This window comes from Mirounga leonina, unplaced genomic scaffold (assembly GCF_011800145.1).
Source record: "Mirounga leonina isolate KUSES-001 unplaced genomic scaffold, KU_Mleo_1.0 Mir_94, whole genome shotgun sequence".
NCBI classification, from domain to species: domain Eukaryota; kingdom Metazoa; phylum Chordata; class Mammalia; order Carnivora; family Phocidae; genus Mirounga; species Mirounga leonina.
Window position 1 is genome coordinate 41277628 of NW_023270855.1, and position 27882 is coordinate 41305509.

Below are 27882 nucleotides of genomic sequence, written 5' to 3' on the forward strand. Positions count from 1 at the left end.
AGGTCATGTGAAGACACTCTTACATTTATTCAACAAATATTTGATGAGTATCTACTATATTCTATAAACTATTGTAAGTTGTATTGTAAGTTTATATTCATAAACTATTGTACATCTTAAATACGTAACAAGTATAATTTACAAATAATCAGGAATAATACACCAGATATTCCTTTTATCTTCTCATAACTATCTAAAGGGTATTTCAAGATTCTTGACAATTTTTTTTTTCATTTTACATGGGTAAAAAACAATTTGGCAACAAGAGAGTGTTTAACTCTTCACAATAAATGGAAAATCAGAGTGACATCTGGTGATTAAAAAGACAGGATAACAAACTCAAATTTATAGGACACCTGGGTGGCTCAGTTGGTTAAGCGTCTGCCTTCGGCTCAGGTCATGGTCCCAGGGTCCTGGGATCGAGTCCCCCATCCGGCTCCTTGCTCAGCGGGGAGCCTGCTTCTCCCTCTGCCTGCCACGCCCCCTGCTTGTGCTCTCCCTCTCTATCTCTGACAAATAAATAAAATCTTTGGAAAAAAACAACACAAAAAACCCCTCAAATTTAGTCTTATTTGAAAGCTTGCCTCAATCTGACAGGTGCTTTGGTTAGTGTCCCCGTCTCACCCCCACTCCTTGTTCTAACTATTCTCTTTTTCCTCTCTTATCACCCCAAGGGCAGGAATTTAACACATGCTATCTAATAAAGCTTAAGTGATTTACTTCAGAGTTTCTCTTTAAAATAAAACATAATCCCTTTCCTAAAAGGAATCTTACATTTCAGATTTCTTATATTAACATAAATTCCAGATATATTGACAATTTTAGTATAATTAAGTAAATTGTAAAGTACAAGAAGGAAACATGGGAGAGACGTAGGGGAAGGCCTTTCTAAGCAAGACAAAACCCAGAAGCCATTAAAAAAAAAAAAAAAAAAGACGAGTGAGTTGTATATCCTTGTTAAGTTTATTCCTGAGTAGTTTATCTTCTGTGTTAGATTTATAAATGGCATCTTTTTTTCCCCATTACATTTTTTGTTAATTTCTGCTACCCAACTGAATTACCTTATGGTTTGTGGCACTTTACCAGTTGGTTCTCAGACTATCAAGGGAAAACATGAGGCTCAAAAAATGTCTATTAGAGATAGGAGGGGGTACCCAGATAACATAAAGAATCAAGAAGCAAAATGGCATCAAATATCTCAATAACCAAACTAACACTAGAAGACAATGGAGCTATGCCTTAGAAATCCTGAGGACAAAGCATTTCCCCCTAGGATTCTAGACCCATGTAGAGATAGAAGACATTTTCAAACATGCAGTGTATAAAAAGTTTCCCTCCCACATACTCTTTCTCAGAAGGCTACTGGAAGATGTGTATCACCAAACACAAGTATAAACCAAAGTCCAGTAAACAAAGGGATCCAAGACTGGGGATGAAAAAAAGAGGATCCTCAGAATGATGGTGAAGAGAAGTCCTAAGATTGGGACCTCAGGAGTCATCTGCCCGGTTTGGAGCTGGAAGACTGAGCTCCAGGCAGGACATCTCTAATGAGAAAATGAAATAGAAAGAATTCCTGATGTGTTTGAATGTATTATTTGGAGATTTACAGTTTTATCTGAAAATTATTATCAGATACTGTCCTAGGAACACAGAACAATCTTGAACAAAACTGTCTACTACATACATGAATTTCTGCAGTTTTGAAAAGGAAAAAATAAAAATAAAAAAGTAAATAAACATGTACATAAATAAATGAAAGCTGTAGGGGCGCTTGGGTGGCTCAGTCGTTGGGCATCTGCCTTCGGCTCAGGTCATGATCCCAGGGTCCTGGGACCAAGCCCCGCATCGGGCTCCCTGCTCCGCGGGAAGCCTGCTTCTCCCTCTCCCACTCCCCCTGCTTGTGTTCCTCTCTCGCTGTGTCTCTCTCTGTCAAATAAATAAATAAAATCTTTAAAAAAATAAATGAAAGCTGTAATAAATGCTATGATAGGGATTATAATAAAAATAACAGAGTGGGGGACACCTATTTCAGATAAGGTCATCGGAGATGGGTACATTTAAGGTGGAACTGGAAGGATTAAAGGAACTAGCCCTGCAAAGATGAGGGGAAGGTTATTCAGATAGAGAAAACAGCAAGTGCAAAGTAAAAGAGCCTGTTATGACTAGAAATAGACAAGCCAGTGTAGTCTTGCAAAATAGCAGTAAGAAACGATAAATTTTATGTTATGTGTATTTTACCACAGTAAAAAAAGAATTTTTTAGAAAGCAAATTTTCTATTACTCAATACAAAGTTAAATTCCATATGTCAACCACTTAGAAAAAGGCTGTTTACTTATGTTTAAGTACTGGATTCCTATTCCTAAACTCAATTAGTCAAATATTTTTCCAGACATCCTTGTAGATATTTGTAGTAGAAAGCAAATGTAATTATCCTATCCTAGATGAATTCCTAAATAGCAATGTTTCTTAGCAACAGTGAACATTACCAACCACAAAAGCAGAGAATGGGGAAGGCAAGCAAAGCGTTCAATTCCAGATTCAGTACTCAGAAAGCATCTATCTGTGGTCCCACATATTCTTTCCTTGTCCCCTGGGAAACGTATGTTTGGGATCTTCTCTTTCACAGGAGCTTTTGTATCAAGCTCATTACTTCCAAAGTCTATCTATCCCTTTCTTTTCCTTTTAAAAAGTTTTTTTTTTTTAAGATTTTTTAAAATTTATTTATCTGAGAGAGAGAATGGGAGACAGAGAGCATGAGGGGGGAGGATCAGAGGGAGAAGCAGACTCCCTGCTGAGCAAGGAGCCTCATGCAGGACTCGATCCCGGGACTCCAGGATCATGACCTGAGCCGAAGGCAGTCGCCCAACCAACTGAGCCACCCAGGCGCCCCCCTTTTAAAAAGTTTTTAAGAAAATAACTCAAACCTATAACAGTATAAAAAGGTATGCAATGCAAAATTGATCGATTCTCTCCGATGCAGACCTTGGTTCCACTTCCTGGAATTTAACATTATGAGTGGTTTCTGGAACTTTGCATTGATACATTGATACATGTGCATATCCATGTATAGATTACAGAGCTTGTGTGTGTATATATGTGTATGGCTGTTCTCTAGAAGAGGACTCCTTTCATTTCTGCTTTGGCCATAAACATGAGGTATTTTTAGCTTTTTTGTAAAAATTCCATTTAAAATCCATTTCCATATTCTGGACAGTATCTCTGTTTTCTTTGAAGATGAATTTTTTATTCATTTCTATTTTAGCTATTTGACGAGGGCTCTACTGACATGAGATCAGATTCTGACACTTTTCCACTGATTGCCAGTGGTTTTCCTTTTACATATTGTGTAGTTTTGCTCTCCCTGCCATGCTGATGACAGCCTGCGGAAAGGTCTGGGAGCCTCCATGTGTAAGAAGAGATTGCTCAGTCTCCCATTTTCTTTGGGATACCCTTCCCAATTTTCACTAACTGGTCACACTCCTCCACAAGATGTGTCCTGGAGTAAATTATGTGCACACAAGCAGCACCTTGCTGTTATTACTTAACGATGAAGAGCTATTTCCATTTCAACATGATTCATAAAGATAGACCTCATTCTTCTTAATGATTATATGTGCCTTGCTTAGAAAGGCATTTCCCCACTCCAAAATTATAAAAATGCTGCCCATTTTTTCTTATAGTTATTTTTATGATTTAATCATTACACTTACTATATTGATTCATATGGAATTTATTTTTATGTATAGAGTTATCTATTTTCCAAAGAAGACATTTTCTGATTTTCTTTCTTTTTTAATTTTTTTAGGTAAGCTCCACACCCAGCATAGAGCCCAACGTGGGGCTTGAACTCACAACCCTGAGATGAGGAGTTGGATGCTTAACCGACTGAGCCACCCAGGTGCCCCCATTTTCTGATTTTCAATAGCATCCCCTCCTTTTTATTTTCCTAATGATCATATTTTTCAATAGAACTGATACCTATTAGGTGGTACTGCTCTTTACTAATTAATTAGCCCACCTAAACCTAAACTAAAGTAGGATGTAGATGGCCTTGGTAATTCATTCTATTACTCTGCTCTCCGCAGACTTCAGCTGAAGCACAAGAGGAGTTAGATTAGATGGCTTTGAGTGATCCCCCTGGTTGAACAGGCAGACTGTGACTGGGGAAAGATTTCATGACCTCATTCTGTGAAGGCGCCCATTACATAATAACACAAGAGAGCACGTTCACACAATATCTTTCCCTTTCCCGTATGAGCTACAGTGAGTGCATACTGAAAGCTGCAGAATATACTGACTGGCAAATTCAGTGCTTCAGGCCAGCTAGACTGGGCCACACCATATGATGATAGAGGATTTGTCTGGTTCCTTTTTCAATGACTAACTTCCTGATCCTGATTGCTACCTGCCAAGAAAAGGAATGACTCTGAACAAGCTACTTGTGCCATTTTCAAGAATGATCTGGCTTTCTAGGGGTGCCTGGGTAGCTCAGTTGGTTAAGCATCCGACTCTTTTGATTTCAGCTCAGGTTATGATCTCAGGGTCTTAGGATCAAGGCCTGCTTAATCCCAACTCAGGCTCCATGCTGAGTGTGGAGTCTGCTGGAGATTCTCTCTCTCCCTCTCTCTCTGTCCCTCCCCCTGCTCAAGCTCTCTAAATACATACATACATACATACATATATACATACATACATAAAACCTTAAAAAAAAAAAAAAGAATGATCTGGCTTTGTAATTAACATGATGCCACAGTGTCTTTTACTGTTTGCCCTATCAAAGTGGCTCCTTCTCCTGAGTCTTATCCTCTAAAAAGGAACCATCAGGGTGAAGGATCAGGATCCCTATGCCTACTATAAACCAGACCCAGTTCTAGTCCCTGCTCTGCCTTGATCTTGTATTGGGAGCTTGGACACTTCCATTCCCTAGTCTGGGCTAAGAATGTCATATAATCCTCCTTTTTGTACTTTACCTAGTTTCAAATGTAGAAAGCAAAAAGAGTGCTTTCCTTGGTCACTTACAAATGAGTTATTCCATCATATACAAAGAAAGCACTCCTGATTTGCTTCTGCTCTTTGTCTTGCTACTTCTTGTGAGGGCAACAGTCCCAGGCTTCCAGAACTGATTTCCAAACAGATGCACAGTTGCCCTGTGTGTGGGATACCCAGGTTGGAAGCCAGCAGACAGTACAGTGCTTTTTTGCAGACAGATGGAGATTAATTTCTAAGCCACACAAAGGCATTAATTTTTGTAAATCATGAGCAATCCATTCCAAGGCATTTAAATAAGTTGACTTCAATTTGTTTAAAATAAAAAAATAAACACACAGACAAATGCAAACAAGTGCAGATGCAGTCATCATCTTGCTATTTCGTTGAGAAGCTGTTGGTTCTACAGAGGTGTCTGCCTAAGAAGAGCAGTATTATGGCTCTCTTCTGTTTAGTAAGAGCCAGGACCCTGGTTTTATCTAAACATAAATCACTAATTGGTAGAGCAGGAGACTTTACAGATCACTAACTATAACTGAAATGGAGAAAGATGCTGTGATTCACTACAAAACAGCTCTCGTTGAAACCATGGCAGCAAGAAGATGATTAGGTGACTGGAGTATTTCTAACTCCTAAGGGAGCAGTCTTTATTTCTAAGTCCTAAGGGAACAATGTCTTTATAGATAGCACAGCCAGCAACTCATTAGGGACTCAGGGATGCTGTTGATTCACTTCAGGCAGTCAGATGAGAAATCTGGCAGAGTTACATATCCTGAGGCGGCGGGATTACTGGGTGGAGGAGTAGTGCTTCACAGAGGGCATCTAGGAACCAGGTACACTATGGAACCTCACCCCTGACAGAAACGTGGCTAGGGTCAGAAAGTTCAGTTCACTGCTCACTAGTGCCCTCTGCTGATAACCTCAAATACAAGATACTCACATGTCTTGGCCACAGTCTCCAAACAATCCAAAATAGATTGGCTTCTTGAGCTGAGATGTTCCTCAGACTTTTCCACAGATGTCTGCAACTAAGCAACCCCAAATTAAGAATGAATTCACAGACTATTGCCTTATTTTCCTAACTTGGAGTATTGTCATTTAGTGATAAAAAAGGTAGTTAAGGGGCGCCTGGGTGGCTCAGTCGTTAAGCGTCTGCCTTCGGCTCAGGTCATGATCCCAGGGTCCTGGGATCCAGCCCCACATCAGGCTCCCTGCTCTGCGGGAGGTCTGCTTCTCCCTCTCCCACTCCCCCTGCTTGTGCTCCCTCTCTTGCTGTGTCTCTCTCTGTCAAATAAATAAATAAAATCTTTAAAAAAAAAAAAAGGTAGTTAAAATACTGTTATCCTATATGAATTAAGGTCAATGCAATTAGTAAACTTCTTAAAATGTAAAATGTTTTAATTCCTTGACATGCAGCTATACTTACCCTGTGAATGCTTTCTCTGATATGGGAAATGAAGTTGTATAGAGTCTCACTAGAATAAGCGAGAAAAAATAAAATAAATCTTTGTGAAATATTGAAAAAGTCTGTAACAGAATTGATTCCATGAACATGGCAGGCCTTCACCTGGTATAGCATCAAAACAGTACTTGATTAGAGTTGGAGACTCAACCCTGAAAAATTTGTGTCCAGCTACAAAAAAAAAAAAAAAAAGAGAACATAGACTTTTTGTGACCATTGCCAAGGCAAACCACTCTTCTTCTTTTTAAAATTTACTCTACATGTATCTTAAATAAGGTAAATATTAGCAACTCAAGTGGTTACTACAATAAAATAGATCAGCTTTCATTTTCATAGCAACAGTGTCTTCAGAAGATAGTGACTTCCTTCTGGTAGTCCAAAATTCCTGGAAACATCTTAGTCTAATGACTATTTCTTTGACTGTAAGAATGGGTAGAGATGATTCTGGGAGTAATATTAATTTCTTTTTTTAAAAGATTTTATTTATTTATTTTGAGAGAGAGAGAGAATAGGGGAAGGGACAGAGGGAGAGGGAGACAGAGAATCTCCAGCAGACTCCCCAGTGAGCATGGAACCCTACTCCGGCTTCATCTCATGACCCTGAGATTGTGACCTGAGAAGAATTAAAGAGTCAGAGGCTTAACCAACTGAGCCACCCAGGTGCCCCTCTTTTTTTCTTCCCAAAGATTTTATTTATTTATTTGTTTATTTATTTATTTAAGAGAGAGAGAGTGAGTGGGGGTGGGGGAGAAGCAGAGGGAGAGGGAGAAAGAATCTGAATCAGACTCTGCTAAGTGCAGAGCCCACCCTGGGGCTCGATCTAACGACTGGGAGATCAAGACCTGAGCCAAAACCAAGAGTCAGATGCTTAACCAACTGAGCAACCCAGGCGCCCCAGCAATATTAATTTTTTTAAAAAGATTTTATTTATTTATTTGACAGAGAGAGAGACAGCGAGAGAGGGAACACAAGCAGGGGGAGTGGGAGAGGGAGAAGCAGGCTTCCCGCTGAGCAGGGAGCCTGATGCGGGGCTCGATCCCAGGACCCTGGGATCATGACCTGAGCCGAAGGCAGACTCTTAACGACTGAGCCACCCAGGCGCCCCAGCAATATTAATTTTTAATGAAAAAGAAACTATAACAATTATTCCTCAAATATCCCACTTTTGAAAAGATTCAGACATGGATTGTCATTAAAATTTTTTTACAGGTTTTGTTTCTTCAATCTACACAATATAAATGCAAATATCAGTTTTTGAACCCTAATAGGACTACTCTTCATACCAAGTCTTTTGGATGCTCCACCAGACTGACTTTAAAAGAAGAATTTTGGGGCGGCTGGGTGGCTCAGTGGGTTAAGTGGCCAATTCTTGGTTTTGGCTCAGGTCGTGATCTTGGGGTCGTCAGATGGAGCCCCCTGTCGGGCTCCCTGCTCAGCGGGGAGTCTACTTGAGAGTCTCTCTCTGCCTCTGCCTCTACCCCTCCCCCTGCTCATGTGCTCTCTCTCTTTCTAAATGAATAAATAAAATCTTTTTAAAAAATAATAAAAGAATTTTATAGAACCATTAGGGGTCTACAAACCTTACACTTTTTATGATATTGGGACATTACCTGAAAAATTTTAGTGTCCACTTACAAAAAACGAGAACATAGACTTTCTGTGACCATTGTCAGGCAAACCAGGCAAACAATAAAAATATTAAAAATTAGGGCACCTGGGTGGCTCAGTTGGTTAAGCGACTGCCTTCGGCTCAGGTCATGATCCTGGAGTCCCTGGATCGAGTCCCGCATCGGGCTCCCTGCTCGGCAGGGAGTCTGCTTCTCCCTCTGACCCTCCCCCCTCTCATGTGCTCTCTCTCTCTCATTCTCTCTCAAATAAATAAATAAAATCTTTAAAAAAAAAATTTAAACAGTTAATGAGTTAGGGGCACCTGGGTGGCTCAGTTGGTTGGGCATCTGACTCTTGATTTCAGCTCAGGCTATGATCTCAGGGTCATGGGATTGACTCTGTGCCGGGGCTCCGGGCTCATCAGGGAGTCTGCTTCTCTCCTTCTCTGCCCCTCCCCCTTGCTCACATGTGCACATGTGCTCTCTCTCTCTCTCTCAAATAAATCTTAAAAAAAGTTAATGAATTAAGGATATTAAGAACAGAATGCTATTGAATTATAAAAGCAGAGAATAAGAAAGGGATATAGAAATTTAAAATAGCAGAAACAAGTAGAATAGTTAGAAGATACAGTTAAGGAAATAGGACAGAAAATAGAACAAAAGACAAAGAGATGGAAAATAGATCAATAGAAAAAAAAAAAAGAGGATAAATGCAGGAGAGCCAACATACACCCAAAACTAGAGATTCAGAAGAAAGAAGAATAAAAATAGGAGATTTTCAAAGATAACAAAAGAAAAATTCTGAGAACCAAAAATCACAAGTTTATAGGTCAAAAGGAACTACTCAATGCCTAAAGATTATGACATGCCACATGAAAGCACATTACTGTAAAATTTCAAAAGTCTATGGATAATGAGAAGGCCTTAAAAACTTCCAGAAAGAAAAAAGCAAGTGATTACACAGGATCAGGAATCAGAATGGCAACAGACCTCTTAAAAGCAACATACAAAGTGATATGGCAATGACAGCAATGCTTTAGAAATTTTGGGGACAAATAATTTCCAATCTAGAATTCTATATCCAGCCTAATTTGCAATCAAGTATGAGGGGAAAATAAAGAATTTCAGATAGGCAAGGTCTTAAAAAGTTATTTAGGTTCCATGCACCTGTTGTCTGGAAGTTTCTGGAATATATGCTCCACCAAATCCAAGGGGTAAACTAAGAATGAAAAGGACATAGGATAAAAGTAACAGGAGGTAGGAATGCAGGAGAGGAGGTAGGAATCCCTAGGATGACGGTGAAGGGAGGACTCAGGATGACAGCTGCGCTGCAGAGCAAGAGTACCAAGTTCAGATCAGAATTAGGAAGATGACTCTGAGAAGAAAATGACACTGAAGAATTTCTGATGTGTTTGGGTATAAAACAAGGAGCTTCTGGGGCACCTGGGTGGCTCAATCAGTTAAGCATCTGCCTTCAGCTCAGATCATGATCCCAGGTCCTGGGATCAAGCCCCACATTGTGTTCCCCCTGCTCATGCTCTCTCTCTCTCTCTCACGAGCACGCGTGCAAGCACACACACACACACACTCTCTCTCTCTCTCTCTCTCTCTCTCTGTCAAATAAAATCTTTAAGAAAAAATAAAACAAGGAGCTTTTTTTTAGCTCTGTTGCAGAATTTGGGGATGGACTGTGATTCCTACATAGAAAACTCAGCAAAAAAGAAAACAAGGCCATTTTTAACATTAGGAAATGGTAATCATAGTATATATAATTTTTCTAGGCTAACTAGGTAAGGATTTAAAGATTGAAAACTGGTTTTTTGTTTTTAAAGATTTTATTTATTTGTCAGAGAGAAAGAGCACAAGCAGGGAGAGCAGCAGGCATAGGGAGAAGCAGGCTCCCACTGAGCAAGGAGCCCGATGCTGCGATCGATCCCAGGCCCCTGGGAGCACGACCCGAATGAAAACTGATTTAACTAAAGTGATGGAAGATGAGAAGTTTATGGTGGAGGAGGCAGAAAAGCAAATTCTTTTTTTTTTTTTAAGATTTTATTTATTTATTCATGACAGACAGAGAGAGAGAGAGAGGCAGAGGGAGAAGCAGGCTCCCAAGGAGCAGGGAGCCCGATGCGGGACTCGATCCCGGGACCGTGGGATCATGACCTGAGCCAAAGGCAGACGCTTAACCATCTGAGCCACCCAGGCGCCCCAGAAAAGCAAATTCTTATTCCAGGGTAGAAAGTCATTCTCTGAATCTGAAAAAAATCAAGAAATGACGATATAAGCTATCTAACATATGCCATAAGATATGTGGACCTAAGTACTAGCATAGCTAAAAAGGTTGCAAGTTGGTTGCAAAAAGGAAAAGGGAATTAAAAGTGGGGAAAGATAGGCCTGCTGTTTTTCACTATAATCCTAATTATATATATTTTTTAAATTTAATTTATTTGACAGAGATTGAGAGCACAAGCAGGGGGAGTAGCAGGCAGAGGCAGAGGGAGAAGCAGGCTTCCCATCAAGCAGGGAGCCCGATGTGGGACTCAATCCCAGGACCCTGGGATCATGACCGAAGCCGAAGGCAGTCGCTTAACTGAGCCACCCAGGCGCCCCCTAATTGTATTTTAAAAAACTATGTACATGTATGGAGAGCCTGGGTGGCTCAGTCAGTTGAGCGTCCAACTCTTGATTTTGGCTCAGTTCATGATCTCGGGGTCATGGGATCAAGCCCCATGACCGGCTCCACACTCAGCACAGAGTCTGCTTGAGATCCTCTCTCTCCCTCTTTGCCCCTCCTCCCGCTTACGCTCCCTAAATCAACCAGTAAATAAAATCTTAAAAAAATATGGACATGTAAAAACTTGATTAAAAAATACATAAAAATTGGGGTACCTGTGTGGCTCAGTTGGTTAAGCATCTGCCTTCGGCTCAGGTCATGATCTCAGGGTCCTAGGATCAAGCCCTGCATCAGGCTCCCTGCTCAGCGGAGAGCCTGCTTCTCCCTCTCTCCCTCTCCTGTCTCCCCCTACTTGTGCACACTCTCTCTGAAATAAATAAAATCTTTTAAAAAAAACGTAAAAATGTAAAGATGTCTAAAGTCTAATAATGCTACCAAAATGCTGCCCATTTATATTATACCACCAGTTAAACCATGGTATACCACTAGTTAAGAGTGATTCTTTATTCTTATGACCTCACTCCTTATTAGTACATTTGGGAAACAATGTTCCCAACAGGAAACTATATTATACAAATTAAATACTGTTTGTATATAATTTTATATTGAAATGTTTTTTTAAAGATTTATTTATCTTGAGAGGTGGGGGCAGGCAGAGGGACAGGCAAAGAGAGTCTTTAAGCTGACTCCTTGCTGAGCGGGGAGCCTGACGCAGGGCTGGATCTCAGGACCCTGAGACCACGACCCCAGCCAAAACCAAGAGTCAGAAACTCAATCAACTGCACCACTCAGGTGCCCCTATATTGAAATGTTTTATATATAACTGATATTCCCATTACCTTAACTGTTTATTAATCCTTGATTCCACCTGTCTAAATTGAAATGTTAAGTTCTTTTTTTTTTTTAAAGATTTTATTTATTTATTTGAGAGAGAGAGACTGAGAGAGAGAGCACATGAGAGGGGGGAGGGTCAGAGGGAGAAGCAGACTCCCCGCTGAGCAGGGAGCCCGATGCGGGACTCGATCCAGGGACGCCAGGATCACGACCTGAGCCGAAGGCAGTCGCTTAACCAACTGAGCCACCCAGGCGCCCCTGTTAAGTTCTGATTTACCCAAAGGCCTTGAGTTAAGATGCTTAATAAACAGTAAAAACATTAAAAGCTTGATAATTGAACCTTTCTTAAAAGGGGCGCCTGGGTGGTTCAGTTGTTAGGCGTCTGCCTTCGGCTTGGGTCATGATCCCAGGGTCCTGGGATCGAGCCCCACATCGAGCCCCACATCGAGCCCCGCATCGAGCCCCACATTGAGCCCTGCATCGGGCTCCCTCTCCCACTCCCCCTGCTTGTGTTCCCTCTCTCACTGTGTCTCTCTCTGTCAAATAAATAAATAAATAAAATCTTAAAAAAAGAAAAAACTAGTGTTCAGGGGCACCTGGGTGGCTCAGTCGTTAAGCGTCTGCCTTCAGCTTGGGTCATAATCTCAGGGTCCTGGCACTGAGCCCCACATCGGGCTCCCTGCTCAGCAGGAAGCCTGCCCCACTCCCCCTGCTTGTGTTCCCTCTCTTGCTGTCTCTCTCTCTGTCAAATAAATAAATAAAATCTTAAAAAAAAAAAAAAAAGCTAGTGTTCGTTTGGAAGCCATTTTTATTATTCTTTACCAAAATAAAATAAAAAAGGATGCTTAAAAGTAGAGATTTCTCACCCACCCAATATTATGTATAGGTTCATAGAAGTCAACTATGACCTAATGTTTTCTCTAGAAAAAGTCAATTAGGAAATTATCTGTGCTAACACACACACACACACACAACCTATTTTTAAGAATAGAAGTAAGTTTGGTACTGCCCTATGTTGGTGAATTATTTTGCTTTGAAAATCCACTCATTTAGGGCGCCAGGGTGGCTCAGTCGTTAAGTGTCTGCCTTCGGCTCAGGTCATGATCCCAGGGTCCTGCGATCGAGCCCCGCATCGGGCTCCCTGCTCCACGGGAAGCCTGCTTCTCCCTCTCCCTCTCCCACTCCCCCTGCTTGTGTTCCCTCTCTCGCTGTGTGTCTCTCTGTCAAATAAATAAATAAAATCTTTAAAAATAAAAAGAAAATCCACTCATTTTTTTCAACAACTATTTATTGAGACTTCTTTTGTGACACGGTCTTGGCTATAAGCTTCAGTGATATGGAGTGAAAAAAAGTCAACTCCCTACCTTCAAGGAGTTTACCTAGTTGGTGTTTTTGAATGTGGTTTCAAAATCCACTCAAACTGAGTGATCCTTTATTAAAAAAAATTGATCAAAGCTTATTGAATCAAATCTGCTTACTGAGATGTCCAATAACAATGTATTTATGTAAATTATAGTACATGCAGAGCTGACAGCAACCTTGTGGGAGGATATAGCTGTGCCAATTGCTTATAGTCAGCATTTGTTGTGAGTGGTTAGTATTCAAGTATTTTTTAAAATCACTTTGAGTTAAGGCTGATATACAAAAAGCTGTACACATTTAATGTGTACAAATTTGGAGATAAGTATACAACTGTCAAACGCTCACCACAATCTATTCCATAAACCTATCCATCACTTCCAAAAGCTTTCTCTCACTCTCTTTATTTAATAGCAGTAGTAGCAGTGATAAAAACACTTAAAACATTTACCATCTTAGCAAATTTTAAAGTATACAATACTGTATTGTTAACTATGGGCGCTATGCCGTACAGTAGATCTCTAGGATTTATTCATCTTGTATAAACTGAAACTTTGTACCCTTTAACTAATACCTCCCTTTTTGTCCCACACTCCAGTCCCTAGCAACCACCATCCTACACTCCGCTTCTTTGAGTCTATTTTACATTCCTCATATAAGTGGTATCATATAGTACAGTTGGCACTTGAACAACTCAGAGGTTAGGGGAGCTGACCTCCCCCCACACACAGTTGAAAATCTGTATATAACTTTTGACTTCCCCAAAACATAAAAGCCTACTGTTGACCAGAGCCTTACTGATAACACAAATAGCCGATTAACCAAATTTTTTATGTTATATGTACTATGTACTGTATTCTTACAATAAAGTAAGCTAGAGAAGAGAAAATGTTAAGAAAATTATAAGAGAAAATATTTACTACTGTGCTATAAAAGATTCACATATAAGTGGAACTGTGCAGTTCAAACCTGTGTTGCTCAAAAGTCAACTGTATTTGTCCTTCTGTGTCTGACTTATTTAATTTAGCATAACATCCTCCAGGTTCATCCATGTTGTCACAAGTGACAGAATTTCCTTCTTTTTTTAAGGCTGAAGACTATTCCATTGTAAGTATATACCACATTTTCTTTATTCACTCATTGATGGATATTTAGGTAACTTCCATGCCTTGGCTATTTTAAAGAATGCTGCAGTGAATATGGTAATGCAGATATCTCTTTGAGATCCTGATTTCAGTTCCTTTGGATATATACTTAGAAGTGGGGTTGCACCAATTTACATTCCCACCAACAGTGTATAAGGGTTCCCTTTTGTCCACATCCTTGCCAACACTTAGCTTTTTTTTTTTTTTACAATGGCCATCCTGACTGATGTAAGATGATATTTCATTGTGGTTTTGATTTGCATTTCCCTGACATCTAGTGATCTTGAGCACCTTTTTCATACACTTGTTGGCCATTAGTATGTCTTCTTTGCATATATGTATATTCAGTTCCTTTGCCCATCTTTTAATTGGGCTATTTGTTTTTACACTATCGAGCTGTAGGATTTCCTTATATATTTATTAACCCTTTATCAGATATGGTTTGCAAATATTTTTTACCATTCTGTAGACTGCTTTTTTATTTTGTTGATTGCTTCCTTTGCTGTGCAGAAACTTTTTAGTTTTTTTTTTTCTTTCTTAAAGCCTTTACTTTTGAGACATAATGGAAAAATGCGACAGATACACATGGAGAAGACATGATCACAGTTAAAAGTGAAGACAATCTAACCAGAAAGCTTTAATGCCTGTCAGCTAATGTTAAAGCTAAAGTTCTGAGTGTGACATGCTGCAGGGCTGAAAGGAATGGTAATTAGTATTCCTCTCCTTCTTCTTCACCCTCTCCTTCAAGAGAATTCACACCAACCTCCCCATAATCCTTCTCAAGGGCAGCCATGTCCTCACGGGCCTCAGAAAACTCTCCTTCCTCCATGCCCTCCCCCACATACCAGTGAACAAAGGCACACTTGGCATACATCAGGTCAAACTTGTGGTCCAGGTGAGCCCAGGCTTCAGCGATGGCTGTGGTGTTGCTCAGCATGCACACAGCTCGCTGTACTTTGGCCAGGTCTCCACCGGGCACCACAGTGGGAGGCTGGTAATTAATGCCCACTTTGAAGCCAGTGGGGCACCAGTCCACAAACTGGATGCTGCACTTGGTCTTGATGGTGGCAATGGCAGCATTGACATCTTTGGGAACCACGTCGCCACGGTACAACAGGCAGCAAGCCATGTATTTACCATGCTGAGGGTCACATTTCACCATCTGGTTGGCTGGCTCAAAGCATGTGTTGGTGATCTCTGCTACAGAAAGCTGCTCATGGTAGGCTTTCTCAGCAGAGATGACCGGGGCATAGGTGGCCAGAGGGAAGTGGATGCAGGGATAGGGCACCAGGTTGGTCTGGAATTCTGTCAGATCAACATTCAGGGCTCCATCAAATCTGAGGAAAGCAGTGATGGAGGACACAATCTGGCTAATAAGGCGGTTAAGATTAGTGTAGGTTGGGCATTTAATATCGAGGTTTCTACGACAGATGTCATAGATGGCCTCATTGTCTATCATGAGGGCACAATCAGAGTGCTCCAGGGTGGTGTGGGTAGTGAGTATGGAGTTGTAGGGCTCAACTACAGCTGTGGAAACCTGGGGGGCTGGGTAAATGGAGAACTCCAGCTTGGACTTCTTGCCATAATCGACAGAGAGACGTTCCATCAGCAGGGAGGTGAACCCGGAACCAGTTCCCCCTCCAAAGCTGTGGAAAACCAAGAAGCCCTGAAGACCTGTGCACTGGTCAGCCAGCTTCCGAATGCAGTCCAAGACAAGGTCAATGATCTCCTTGCCAATGGTGTAGTGCCCTCGGGCGTAGTTGTTGGCAGCGTCCTCCTTGTCGGTGATGAGCTGCTCAGGGTGGAAGAGCTGCCGGTAGGTGCCGGTGCAAACTTCATCAATGACTGTGGGTTCCAGGTCTACAAACACGGCCCTGGGCACATGCTTGCCAGCGCCCGTCTCACTGAAGAAGGTGTTGAAGGAGTCATCTCCTCCCCCGATGGTCTTGTCACTTGGCATCTGGCCATCGGGTTGGATGCCGTGTTCCAGGCAATAGAGCTCCCACAGGCGTTGCTGATCTGGACACCAGCCTGGCCCATGTGGATGGAGATGCACTCACGCGTGGTGGCTATGTGTTAGCAGGCGCAGGCGACAGGAGCAGACACCGGGTCCCAGTTACCGTCCCCGACAAGCTAAGAGTCGAGGTAAGTAACGCACTCAGAAACTTTTTAGTTTGATGTTATCCCACTTGTCTATTTTTGGTTTTGCTGCCTGTGCTTTTGATGTCATATCCAAGAAATCATGGCCAGTGCCAATGTCAAGAAGCTTTTACCTATGTATTTTTTCTTCTTCTAGGAGTTCTAGTTTCAAGTCTTACGTTTAAGTCCTTAATCCATTTTGAATTGATTTTTATGTATGATATAGGATAAGGGTCCTTTTTCATTCTTTTCCATATGGATCCAGTTTTTCTAACACCATCTGTTGAAAAGATTAACCTTTCCCATTGTGAATTCTTGGTACTCTTTCATGCTGTGTTAAATATTTAAAACATAACCCCCTGAAAGATCCATATGATAGAGTACAATGCAACCATTAGAAATGATTTTGTATATGAAATAGAAACATAATCATTAAAAATTATTAAATTTAAAAAGCAGATTAAAAAATAGTCCATAGGAAACAGTACGTTTTTATTTTTAAAAATACATAAAAATAGAGCAGCATTATATCAAACATTGTTAATGGAGGTTCACAGAGTAAACTGATTCAAGAGGCAGACTTGAGGATCTGACAGACCCAAGATCTCTCCCCAAAACTCCCATTCAGTTTAGGTGTCCTTTTGGATGGAGTCTTTCCTGATGTCCCCAGGCAGAGCTGGGAGCCTGTCCTCGGGGCTTCCAAAGCATTTGGATGCAAACTTTACTATACTATTTACAACTCTGTACTTAGAGTGGAAAGTCCAGAGCCTTTATTTTAGGCTGGTTTGTATCTGACCCTCTTTTCTGTTTAAGTAGTTCTTCAGGTTAGCAATCTTGGAGGGAAGCAGAGCCTCTTTCTTCCTGTAGAGGTTGAGAGTGCCAGGGGCTTGCCTTCTTAGCTTCTCCTGAACCCTGGGCTCTTCCCTCACACTTAACTTGCCAGACCACGAGTCAGGAGAAAAAGACTGTGAGTTCTCTATCTAGTGGCTGTGGCTCCAGTAGAAGGAAGATAGAACTCTAGGAGAATGGTAAAAGGGTCCAGGACTATACTGGCTACAGTGCAGGGAGGGTCTACTACCCTCTGGACAGGGGTTAGTGGGCAACAGAATTTGTAGGGGACTAATTTTGCTGCTTGGTTTGGAGAATTATCCACGATGGGTAACACCTAGCAATTGCAGGACTGTTGCAAAAACTTAAAGTGGCCTCATTTTCTTCCTTGTAAATCAGAATCCTGATTTTTCCCCCCCTGGATGCATTGCAACCCATATAGATGACTCCTCTGAAGCTAGCTAGGTGTGGCCATGTGAGTAAATTTTAGCCAGTGTGAGGTATAAGGAGTGTTGCATGTAACTTCAAGAAGAGTCCTAAAGGGAAAGGAAGATAACCTTTCTTCTTTCCTTCATCCATCTTTTGTCTGGAACTCTGACAACAGCTGAACTCCAGCAGCCACCAAGCACCGTGAGGACAGGAGTCACACTTTAGGGATGTAAGACCAGAGTGCTGGAAGGAGCCAGATCCTTGAGAACCATGAAGCCACCATTCTAGTCCAGGACCATACACTTTAGGGTGATTTTTGCATCAAAGAAAAATAAACATCTATCTTTTTTAAGCTTTTGTTTCTATGAGTATGAATGTGTATATATGTTATATACAGTTGAACATAATTCTAGCTAATAAAATGAGCCACCCAATATCTTTTTCTCTCTTTTTAAATTGTAGTTGACACTCATCACCCATCTAACATCTTTTAATAACTTTTTAACATTAAAAAATTTTAAGGTAACATATGAAATTAACTGTGTATGTGTGTATGTACACAATTCTGAGTTTTAACACAAATTTAGGGTCATGTAACCATTACCACAATCAGGAGGGCAGTATCCAAAGAAAACCTTCATGCTGTCCCTTTGTGGTGAAATCCAGCACACATCCCTAACCCCTGGTAATCACTGATCTATTCACCATCTCTATAGTTTTGTCTTTCTCAGAATGTCACATAAATGGAGTCCTATAGTATATAACTTTTGGACTGATTTCTTTCACTCAGCATAGTGTCTTTGAGATTCACCCATGTAGTTGTGTATCAATAGCTCATTATTTTTTTACTGCTGAGTAGTGTTCTGTTGTATGGACATACCATAGTTTGTTAATCCATTCATTCATTTAAGGACATTCATGTTGTGCCCAGTTTTTGGTGATTATGAACAAAGCTGCTATAAACATTACTGTACAGCCTTTTGTGTAGACTTAAGTTTTCATTTATTTATTTATTTTTTAAAGATTTTATTTATTTTTTGACAGAGAGACAGCGAGAGAGGGAATACAAGCAGGGGGAGTGGGAGAGGGAGAAGCAGGCTTCCCACGGAGCAGGGAGCCCGACTGGGACTCGATCCCAGGACCCTGGGATCATGACCTGAGCTGAAGGCAGATGCCCAACAACTGAGCCACCCAGGTGCCCGACATAAGTTTTCATTTATCTAGGGTAAATGCCTAGGAGTGGAATTATAGAGGCATATGGTAAATTATGCTTACTTCTTTTTAAAGATTTTTATTTATTTATTTGAGAGAGAGTGAGAGTGAGGGAGATCACAGAGGGAGAGGGAGAAGCAGACTCGCCACTGAGCAGGGAGCCCGATGTGGGGCTCAATCCCAGAACCCTGAGATCATGACCTGAGCCGAAGGCAGCCACTTAAACACCTGAGCCACCCAGGCACCCCTTATGTTTACTCTTATAAGAAACTGTCAAACTTGTCCAGAGAGTCTATGTCATTTTGCATTTCCACCAGTAAGAGTTCCAGTTGCTCTATATGCTTACCCAGCACTTGGTATTGTCAGTTTTTATTTGTTTTAAGTTTAGCCATGCTAATAGATGTGTAGTAATATGTCATTGTGATTTTAATTTATATTTCCAAAATGGCTAATGATGCTGAGCATCATTATGAGTATTTTTGTAATGAGCATTTTCATGTTCTAGTTATCCATATGTATTTTTTTAAGTTTATTTATTTAAGTAATCTCTACATCCAACGTGGGGCTTGAACTCACAACCCTGAGACCAAGAGTCACATGCTCTTCCAACTGAGCCAGCCAGGTACCCCTGTTATCCATATATTGTCTTTGAAGTATCTGTTAAAATCTTTTCCTATTTTTTTATTGAGTTGCTTATTACTTATTAAGTTTTTTTTTTTAAGATTTTATTTATTTATTTGAGAGAGAGAGAATGAGAGACAGAGAGCATGAGAGGGAGGAGGGTCAGAGGGAGAAGCAGACTTGCCACTGAGCAGGGAGCCCGATGCAGGACTCGATCCCGGGACTCCAGGATCACGACCTGAGCCGAAGGCAGTCGCTTAACCAACTGAGCCACCCAGGCGCCCTACTTATTAAGTTTTAAGAGTTCTTTTTTATATTCTGAATATAAGTCCTTTTCTGAAAATGTTTACAAATATTTTTCCCACTCTGTAGCTTTTCCTTTTTTTTTTGTAAATTTATTTATTTTTTATTTTTTAAAGATTTATTTATTTGACAGAGAGAGAGACAGCAGGAGAGGGAACACAAGCAGGGGGAGTGGGAGAAGGAGAAGCAGGCTCCCCACTAAGCAGGGAGCCCGATGCAGGACCCTGGGATCATGACCCAAGCCGAAGGCAGACGCTTAACGACTGAGCCACCCAGGTGCCCCATTTTTCTTTTTTAAGGTTTTTTTTATTTGAGAGAGAAAGAGAACATGAGGAGGGAGGGGCAAAGGAGGAGGGAAAAGCAGACTCCCCACTGAACAGGGAGCCCAATGTGAGGCTGGATCCCAGGACCCTAAGATTATGACTGGAGCCAGAGGCAGACAGACACCTAACTGACTGAGCCACCCAGGCACCCCTGTAGCTTGTCTTTTCATTCTCTTAATAGTGATTGTTGCAGAACAAACACTTTAAATTTTGCTTAAAAACAAAGAAAACACAGGAAACTCTAAGCCAGAACTTTCATACTTTGAATTCAGGTTTTCTTCCCCAATTGTTACCATTTACTTTTCAGAGTCCTTAAATGCCACCTGGACTGCGTCCAGGGCTTTTAGCTGCATTCAGTGGGAGAGATAGGATGGAGTATGCTTACTCTGTCATACCTAGAACCAGAACCCATTCAAATATCCTTTTAATAAATTCCTTTTCCATTTAAATTAATTTATTTCTATTGTTTACAACCAATAATTCTGGCCTAGTTGTATTATTTATCCATCAAATGTCTGTTTGCCTAACCAGACTAAGAACTACAAAGATAAATTTGTAGTACTGGGCCTAGCACAGTGTTTATTTAGTAAATGAATGAATAAACTTCACTATGGTGATCAACAATTATTAAAAGAACATGGCTATTTTATATTCTACTAGTAGTACTTAGGTGATTTATTAGTTATGAGACTGACCTGTTTTCTCAAATATTACGGACAAAAAAATGAATAATCTGGGTCATGGCCATCCATTGTTTGATGTACCCAGAATCCTCCTCTAATGGGAAACTGCTTCTTTCTGCATCCAAAAGTGGTTCTGGTGAAGACTTCCAGTCACACTTCACCCCTATGATCTAAGCAAGCCTATCATAAGCTTCCACTAGGATTTTTCAAATTCAAACTAAGGGAAAAGACTCCCTCTTTCTCTGTGTTGGTAGGAAGCTGGTCTCTAATAGGAAAGAATAAAGTATAGATGGAGGGAGAAGCACAGAAAAGAGATTCTGATTTCATTTCATTCCCTGTCCTTCCCAGATTGGTTAAAAGAGCTAATAAATCCTCTGTTTTGTCAAAGCCAATTTGAGGTAAGTTTCTATTCGCTATCAAAAGAGTCATAACAAATGCAATCTGAGCTAATCAATTAGCGCTTTTTTTTTTTAAGATTTTATTTATTTATTTGACAGAGAGAGAGCACAAGCAGGGGGAGTGGTAGGCAGAGGGAGAGGGAAAAGCAGGCTCCCCGCAGAGCAGGGGGAGCCTGATGTGGGACTTGATCCCAGACTCCTGGGATCATGACCTGAGCCAAAGGCAGTCACTTAACCAACTGAGCCACCCAGGCACCCTAGGCTTCTTCTGAGATTTCTTTCCCTCATACGTCTTCTCTATAATTTGGGGAAAATATGTATTTTCAAAACACAATATGTCTTATAGGTTTGTAGCATCTCTTACGTTTAAACTCTGCACCATGTCTTACACTTTCCTGCTTCGAAATTTACAGTGGTATGCATTCTCTCTCTCATTTAAAAATTTTTCACTCCTTCTCACATTTTAATTTATTTTTTATTTTTATTTTTTTAAAGATTTTATTTGCCAGAGAGAGAGAGAGAGCGGCAGGCAGAGGGAGAAGCAGGCTCCCCACTGAGCAAAGAGCCCGATGTGAGACTTGATCCCAGGACCCTGGGATCATGACCTGAGCTGAAGACAGACGCTTAACCAACTGAGCCACCCAGGCATCCCTCCTTCTCACATTTTTAAAAAGATTTTTTTTATTTGAGAGAGAGAAACCATGAGCAGGGGGCGGGGGAGGGCAGATGGAGAAGCAGACTCCCTGCTGAGTGGGGAGCCCTATGCGGGGCTCGATCCCAGGACCCTGGGACCATGACCTGAGGTGAAGGCAGACACTTAACCAACTAAGCCACCCTCAGAGGTGCCCCTCACGTTTTTTTTTAAGTAGTCTCCACACCCAACATAGCTTGAATTCATGACCTTGAGATCAAGACTTGCATGCTCTACCAACTGAGCCAGTCAGGTACCCCATTCTTACCACATTTCTGACAAGCACTAATTGACAAACAAAAAAATCTAAAATCTAAAATCTTGAGTTTTGGGGCACCTGGATGGCTCAGTCGGTTATGAGACAGATTTTTTACTTTGGCTCAGGTCATTATCTCAAGGTCGTGGGATGGAGCCCCACATTGGGCTCCACACTAAGAGTGGAGTCGGCTTGAGATTCTCTCCTTCTCCTTTTGCCCCTCTCTGTTTGCCCCTACCTCTGCTCGTGCTCATGCTCTCTCTCTTTTTTTAAAGATTTATTTATTTATTTGACAGAGAGAGACACGCGAGAGAGGGAACACAAGCAGGGGGGTGGGAGAGGGAGAAGCAGGCTTCCAGCTGAGCAGGGAGCCCAATGTGGGGCTCGATCCCAGGACCCTGGGATCATGACCTGAGCCGAAGGCAGATGCTTAACGACGGAGCCACACAGTGCCCCTCATGCTCTCTCTCTAAAATAAATAAATAAAATCTTTAAAAGTAATAATAATAAAATAAAATACTGGATTTTATTTTTGCCAGAATTTATTAAAATTATGATTTTTTTGCCTATCATATAAGTCAATATCTTAAGCTTGAATTTTTTAATGGAGAGAGATTCTTCAGAGTCCTCATTATTTGTTCTATTTAAGTGCTATATATTTTTTGCTATCTTGTAAATAATTGTTAACAGAAACTCGCTTCACTACAAAAAAAAAAAAGAGAAGGAAATGATACAGGGAGAGAGAGAAAGGAAGGAAAGAAGAAAATGTTGAGAGAAATTTAACGTTTCAAAAAAACTTTTTTAGGGGCACCTGGGTGGCTCAGTTGTTAAGCATCTGCCTTCCGCTCAGGTCATGATCCCACGGTCCTGGGATCAAGCCCCACATCGGGCTCCCTGCTCAGCGGGAAGCTTGCTTCTCCCTCTCCCACTCCCCCTGCTTGTGTTCCCTCTCTCGCTGTGTCTCTCTCTGTCATATAAATAAATAAAATCTTTAAAAAAAAAAAATTTTTTTTTTAGCTGCAGAAATCTTTTTTTTTTTTTTTTAAGTAACTGCTACATCCAACATGCTCTACCAACAGAGTCAGCCAGCCTGCCCCTGCTGCAGAAATCTTGATCAAACAAAATATAATCCCATGCCTAGAGAACAAAAAAATTTAACATTGATCTATCTGAAGGAGTAAGAAGGTGAGTACTCTGCAGTAACCTACTATAGCCATGAGGGGCCTCTGAGAAACTGGTAGGGTCCTAGAGCCTGGATTCCTAGGGGAAAGAAGTCTCTCAATGTCTGGAAAATGTTTATTTACCAACAGAATCAAACACTTCAAATAGAGCATTTTGCTTTTCTCACTAAAGGAAGATAGTCATTCAACAGAAAGGATACTTAGTCTAAGAATCCTTAAAGAAATTCTGGCTCTTTCAACATGAAAGTACTAGTGGTGACAGTAAGTGATACATCTTCACTGTCACAGAAATAATAAAGTATATTTCTGCTTAAGTGTTATAATTTCCATGACATCTAAAGTCGTTCTGATAACTTACTACCAAGAAATGAACAACTTAATTTCTTCAGTGACTTCAACTTATTTATTTATAAATTAATATAGGAGTCCTAATTTATCTCATGTATTTGCTAAGGTAAATGAATAAATAAAAACTAACAAGTAAGACTATGTATAAAATTTAGGGTATATCTTAAAAAATACCAACATTTTAATCTCAGGAAACAAACTGAGGGTTGCTGGAGTGGTGGGGGGTGGGAGGGATGGGTGGCTGGGTGATAGATATTGGGGAGGGTATGTGCTATGCTGAGCGCTGTGAATTGTGTAAGACTGTTGAATCACAGACCTGTACCTCTGAAACAAATAATACATTATATGTTAAAAAAAAAAAAAAAGAAGAAGAAGATAGTAGGAAGGGAAAAATGAAGGGGGGGATTCGGAGGGGGAGACGAACCATGAGAGACTATGGACTCTGAGAAACAAACTGAGGCTTCTAGAGGGGAGAGGGGTGAAGGGATGGGTTAGCCCGGTGATGGGTATTAAAGAGGGCACGTTCTGCATGGAGCACTGGGTGTTATACGCAAACAATGAATCATAGAACACTACATCAAAAACTAATGATGTAATGTATGGTGGTTAACATAATAAAATAAAATTAAAAAAAAATACCAACATTTTGGGGCACCTGGCTGGCTCAGTCAGTGGAGCATGTGACTCTTGATCTTGGGGTTATGGGTTCGAGCCCCACATTGGGTGTAGAGATTACTTAAAATCTTAAAAAAAAAAACCCAACATTTCAAAGTGAGAAAACCAGCCTGAATAGCCTGAATCAGCTTTTTAAAGAATTCACGTACTGTGCTCGCTTGGGCAGCACATACACTAAAATTGGAACCATACAGAGAAGATTAGCATGGCCCCTGTGCAAGGATGACACGCAAATTTGTGAAGCATTACATATTTAAAAAAGAAAAAGAATTCATGTGCTATATTCTTGACCCTAAAACAACTGTTATCTAATTTCCTAACTGATGATCTGAAAAGATAACAAATTAAAGGGCAGAATTTTGGCAAAATAAACATAACATTACTTGAATATTGTATTTCTCTAATAAGTCCTTTAGCTTACTTTTTTCCAGAGGGCCAGAACTGTGGAAGCTAAATTCAAACCTGCCACAAGTCACACTGACAAGTAAGCAAATAATTATTAGATGAGCTATAAAGGCAAGAGTGTTATCATGCTGAAATAGAATTATTTGACTATTAATATTCCATTTTCTGTTTCCCTCAAAAGAGATGAGATGTCTCATCCACTTGAAAGGTTTGCATACCTGTCACATTTGTCTTTTGCCCTTTTCTTTTTCTCTTCAAACTGTTCCAAGAGGCCCTTTGATTTCCCAACTGACAAAGGAAGAGGAAATAAGCCTCTGTCGTTTGTATCTCCTCCAAACAGCTGGGGTTTTGTCTGGTACTTTGTGAAAATACTAGGTTCACTCTGTTAAATGAAAAAAAAATCACAGCATTTCACACATGAAAATATTTACAGCATTCACTATTTTCTACACAATGGAGAGTCACATTTAAGTGCAAACCATAATACTAAAGAACAACATGGCATGTAGTATTTCCTTTTTATTTCATATACATCAGAAAATTACATTAAAATAAAGCAACTCTTTTTATTAATAAGGTTTCTGCCTTACCAGCCCAGAGATATTAAAAATATCAGCTATGGGCATCTGGGTGGCTCAGTCTGTTAAGCATCTGCCTTTGGCTCAGGTCATGATCTCAGGGTCCTGGGATTGAGTCCTGCATCACATCAGGACTCCCCCTGTTCAGCAGGGAGTCTGCTTCTCCCCTCTCCCTCTGCCTGCTGCTCCTCCTGCTTGTGCTCACTCTCTCTCTCTCAAATAAATAAATAAAATCTTGAAAATATATATATCAGCTAATCAGGTGCCTCGCTGACTTAGTCGATATAGTATTTCAGACTACCAAGTCTCTCAGACTACTGAGTTACCAATCAAGTGCAAATCCATTTAGGAGACTAATCCTTAGAGATGTGTAATTCTAAAATATAATTCAACAGAATAAGTCTTCTTTATAGCTTATCTCCATAATGATTATGAAATGTGTGCAGAGAAATTCTGGAAATGAGACTCACGTCCAGAGAATTCTGTTGTGACTGTTTTGGTTGTCTCAAGTGGACACTGTCCAAGGGTGCTGACAGAGTCTCTGAACTTTCTGGACAGAACTGGGATCCAAAGAGGAACTGGGAATCACTGAGACTGGAGTAATCAGTCTGATTATTATTCCAGCTAGATGACTTAGTGGTCCTGAAATTAAGCAAGAAAAGAGAAGTATATGAAGTGGACAAACATTCTGAACAAATGAAATCATAATTCACAGCTATTCATTTCAGAATATTCTGGGCAGAGTACTAGTTTGTTCTGACCTCCTAGTCCCCTGCACACTGCCAGTACTACCTATAAAGAAACACCAAGAAATTCTGAATGCCAGGCATTTTGATGACAGCAACTTGAGAACAATCAGATGGAAATCAAACAGTAAGGACTGACACTATTATTTTTTGTACAACAGCACTGTGGGCTATAACACCATTTGGGGGATCAAAGTTCCTGAAATCTTTAGGGATTAAAAGAACATTATCTTTTAAAAAGTTGAATCTGGGGGTGCCTGGGTGGCTCAGTCAGTTGGGCACCCAACTCTTGATTTCAGCTCAGGTCATGATCTCAGGGTCATAGAATCGAGCCCCATGTAGAGCTCTGTGCTGGGCGTGGAACCTGCTTGGGATTCTCTCTCTCCTTCTGCCCCTCCTTCCCACCCCCCATTCTCTCACTCACTCTTGCTCTCTCTAAAAAAGAAAGTTGAATCTGTTAATCACTAAGGGAATAGATAAAAATAATATATGGTGTATGCATATAACTGAGGCATTAGTCAGAAGCAATAAACTAGATTTACATATAACCACATGAATAAATCTCAAAAATGTAATTTTGAGTGTAGAGAGTAAAAATTGAATGAACTCTGTATCATTTATATAACCTTTTAAATCTACATCACACCACACCAAACAAGTATATAACTGTGTGTGTAGAAGGTGAATTAGAACTCTCATTAACTCTCCTAGAGTGTGCCTACAGGGAAGGAAGGGAGCAGGATTACAGGGAGAGTAGGAGTCATAATACAAAAAACACAAGACAGCTTAGTTACAGACTGTCTGTGTTCTTCAAAAATTCATATGTTGAAGTCCTAATCCCTAATGTGATAGTATTTGGAAATGGGGCTTCGGGAGGTAATTAGGGTTAGACAAGGTCATGAGGGTGGAGCCTTCATGATGGGATTAAGGTCTTTACAAGTAGAGACACCAGAGAGTTTGCCCTCCTTTCTTTCTCCTCCCTGTGAGGACACAGAGAGAAGACAGTTGTCAGCAAGCCAGTAAGGGAGCCCGCACCAGAAATGATCCAGCTGGCATATGGTTCTAGGACTTCCAATCTCCAGAATTGAGAAAATAAATTTCTATTGTTGAAGCCATCCACTTTAGGGTACTTTGTTATGGCAACCTAGCAGACTAATACAGGCCTTATCCAGACTGAAGAATATGATCAACTCAGATTTGTGCACAGGAGGATCTATTAAACATTGTTTTTGTATTTATTTATTTATTTATTTATTTATTTATTTATTTATTTATTTTTAAGATTCCACCAATTTGACAGAGAGAGACACAGCGAGAGAGGAAACACAAGCAGGGGGGGTGGGAGAGGGAGAAGCAGGCTCCCCGCGGAGCAGGGAGCCCGATATGGGGCTCGATCCCAGGACCCTGGGACCATGACCTGAGCTGATGGCAGACGCTTAACGACTGAGCCACCCAGGTGCCCCTAAACATTGTTTTTGAAACAAGGCGGTGTTAAAAAAAAAAAAGAGAGAAGAAACAAGGTGGTGTTCCCTTTCACACTTTTAGTGTCTTTTTTTTTTTTTTTTTTAAGATTTTATTTATTTATTTGAGACAGAGAGAATGAGAGAGAGAGAGCACATGAGAGGGGGGAGGGTCAGAGGCAGAAGCAGGCTCCTTGCCGAGCAGGGAGCCCAATGCGGGACTCGATCCAGGGACTCCAGGATCATGACCTGAGCCGAAGGCAGTCGCTTAACCAACTGAGCCACCCAGGCGCCCACACTTTTAGTGTCTTATTCTTGCCAGCTGTGGACTTCCAACTTGTTTCCCATGGGTATTTACACCAGTCTTTAAACCTCTCATATGAAAGGGAAAGTGATAGTGATGATACAATCACACTTGAACACAGTGTACTGAGCCTATTACAGAGACAGCATATAAGCAGGCACACAAGTAAAATACAGTCTTCAAGTTTTTACTTGAAAGACATCTCAGTAACAATTTGTGTTACTTCATGCTGTT

The 27882-nt window shown here is 40.7% G+C and overlaps 1 protein-coding gene, 1 non-coding gene and 1 pseudogene across 3 annotated transcripts in view; 1 reads left to right on the forward strand and 2 right to left on the reverse strand.

The window, feature by feature from the left end:
* IHO1 (interactor of HORMAD1 1) overlaps nucleotides 1-27882 on the reverse strand; it is a 41532-nt gene that overhangs the window by 3760 nt on the left and 9890 nt on the right. The window contains exons 3-6 of the mRNA XM_034996681.1: nucleotides 25609-25780; nucleotides 24779-24942; nucleotides 6414-6462; nucleotides 5928-6015 (exon numbers count right to left, since the gene is read on the reverse strand). Of these exons, the coding sequence (XP_034852572.1) occupies nucleotides 5928-6015; nucleotides 6414-6462; nucleotides 24779-24942; nucleotides 25609-25780 (473 nt within the window). The remainder of the gene's footprint in view (nucleotides 1-5927; nucleotides 6016-6413; nucleotides 6463-24778; nucleotides 24943-25608; nucleotides 25781-27882) is intronic.
* LOC118005019 lies at nucleotides 14590-16246 on the reverse strand (annotated as a pseudogene). The gene has a single exon (XR_004677757.1). The product of XR_004677757.1 is annotated as a tubulin alpha-1B chain-like (transcript).
* On the forward strand, nucleotides 24306-24412 carry LOC118006107. Its single transcript, XR_004677943.1, has one exon. It is a non-coding gene; the product is annotated as a U6 spliceosomal RNA (small nuclear RNA).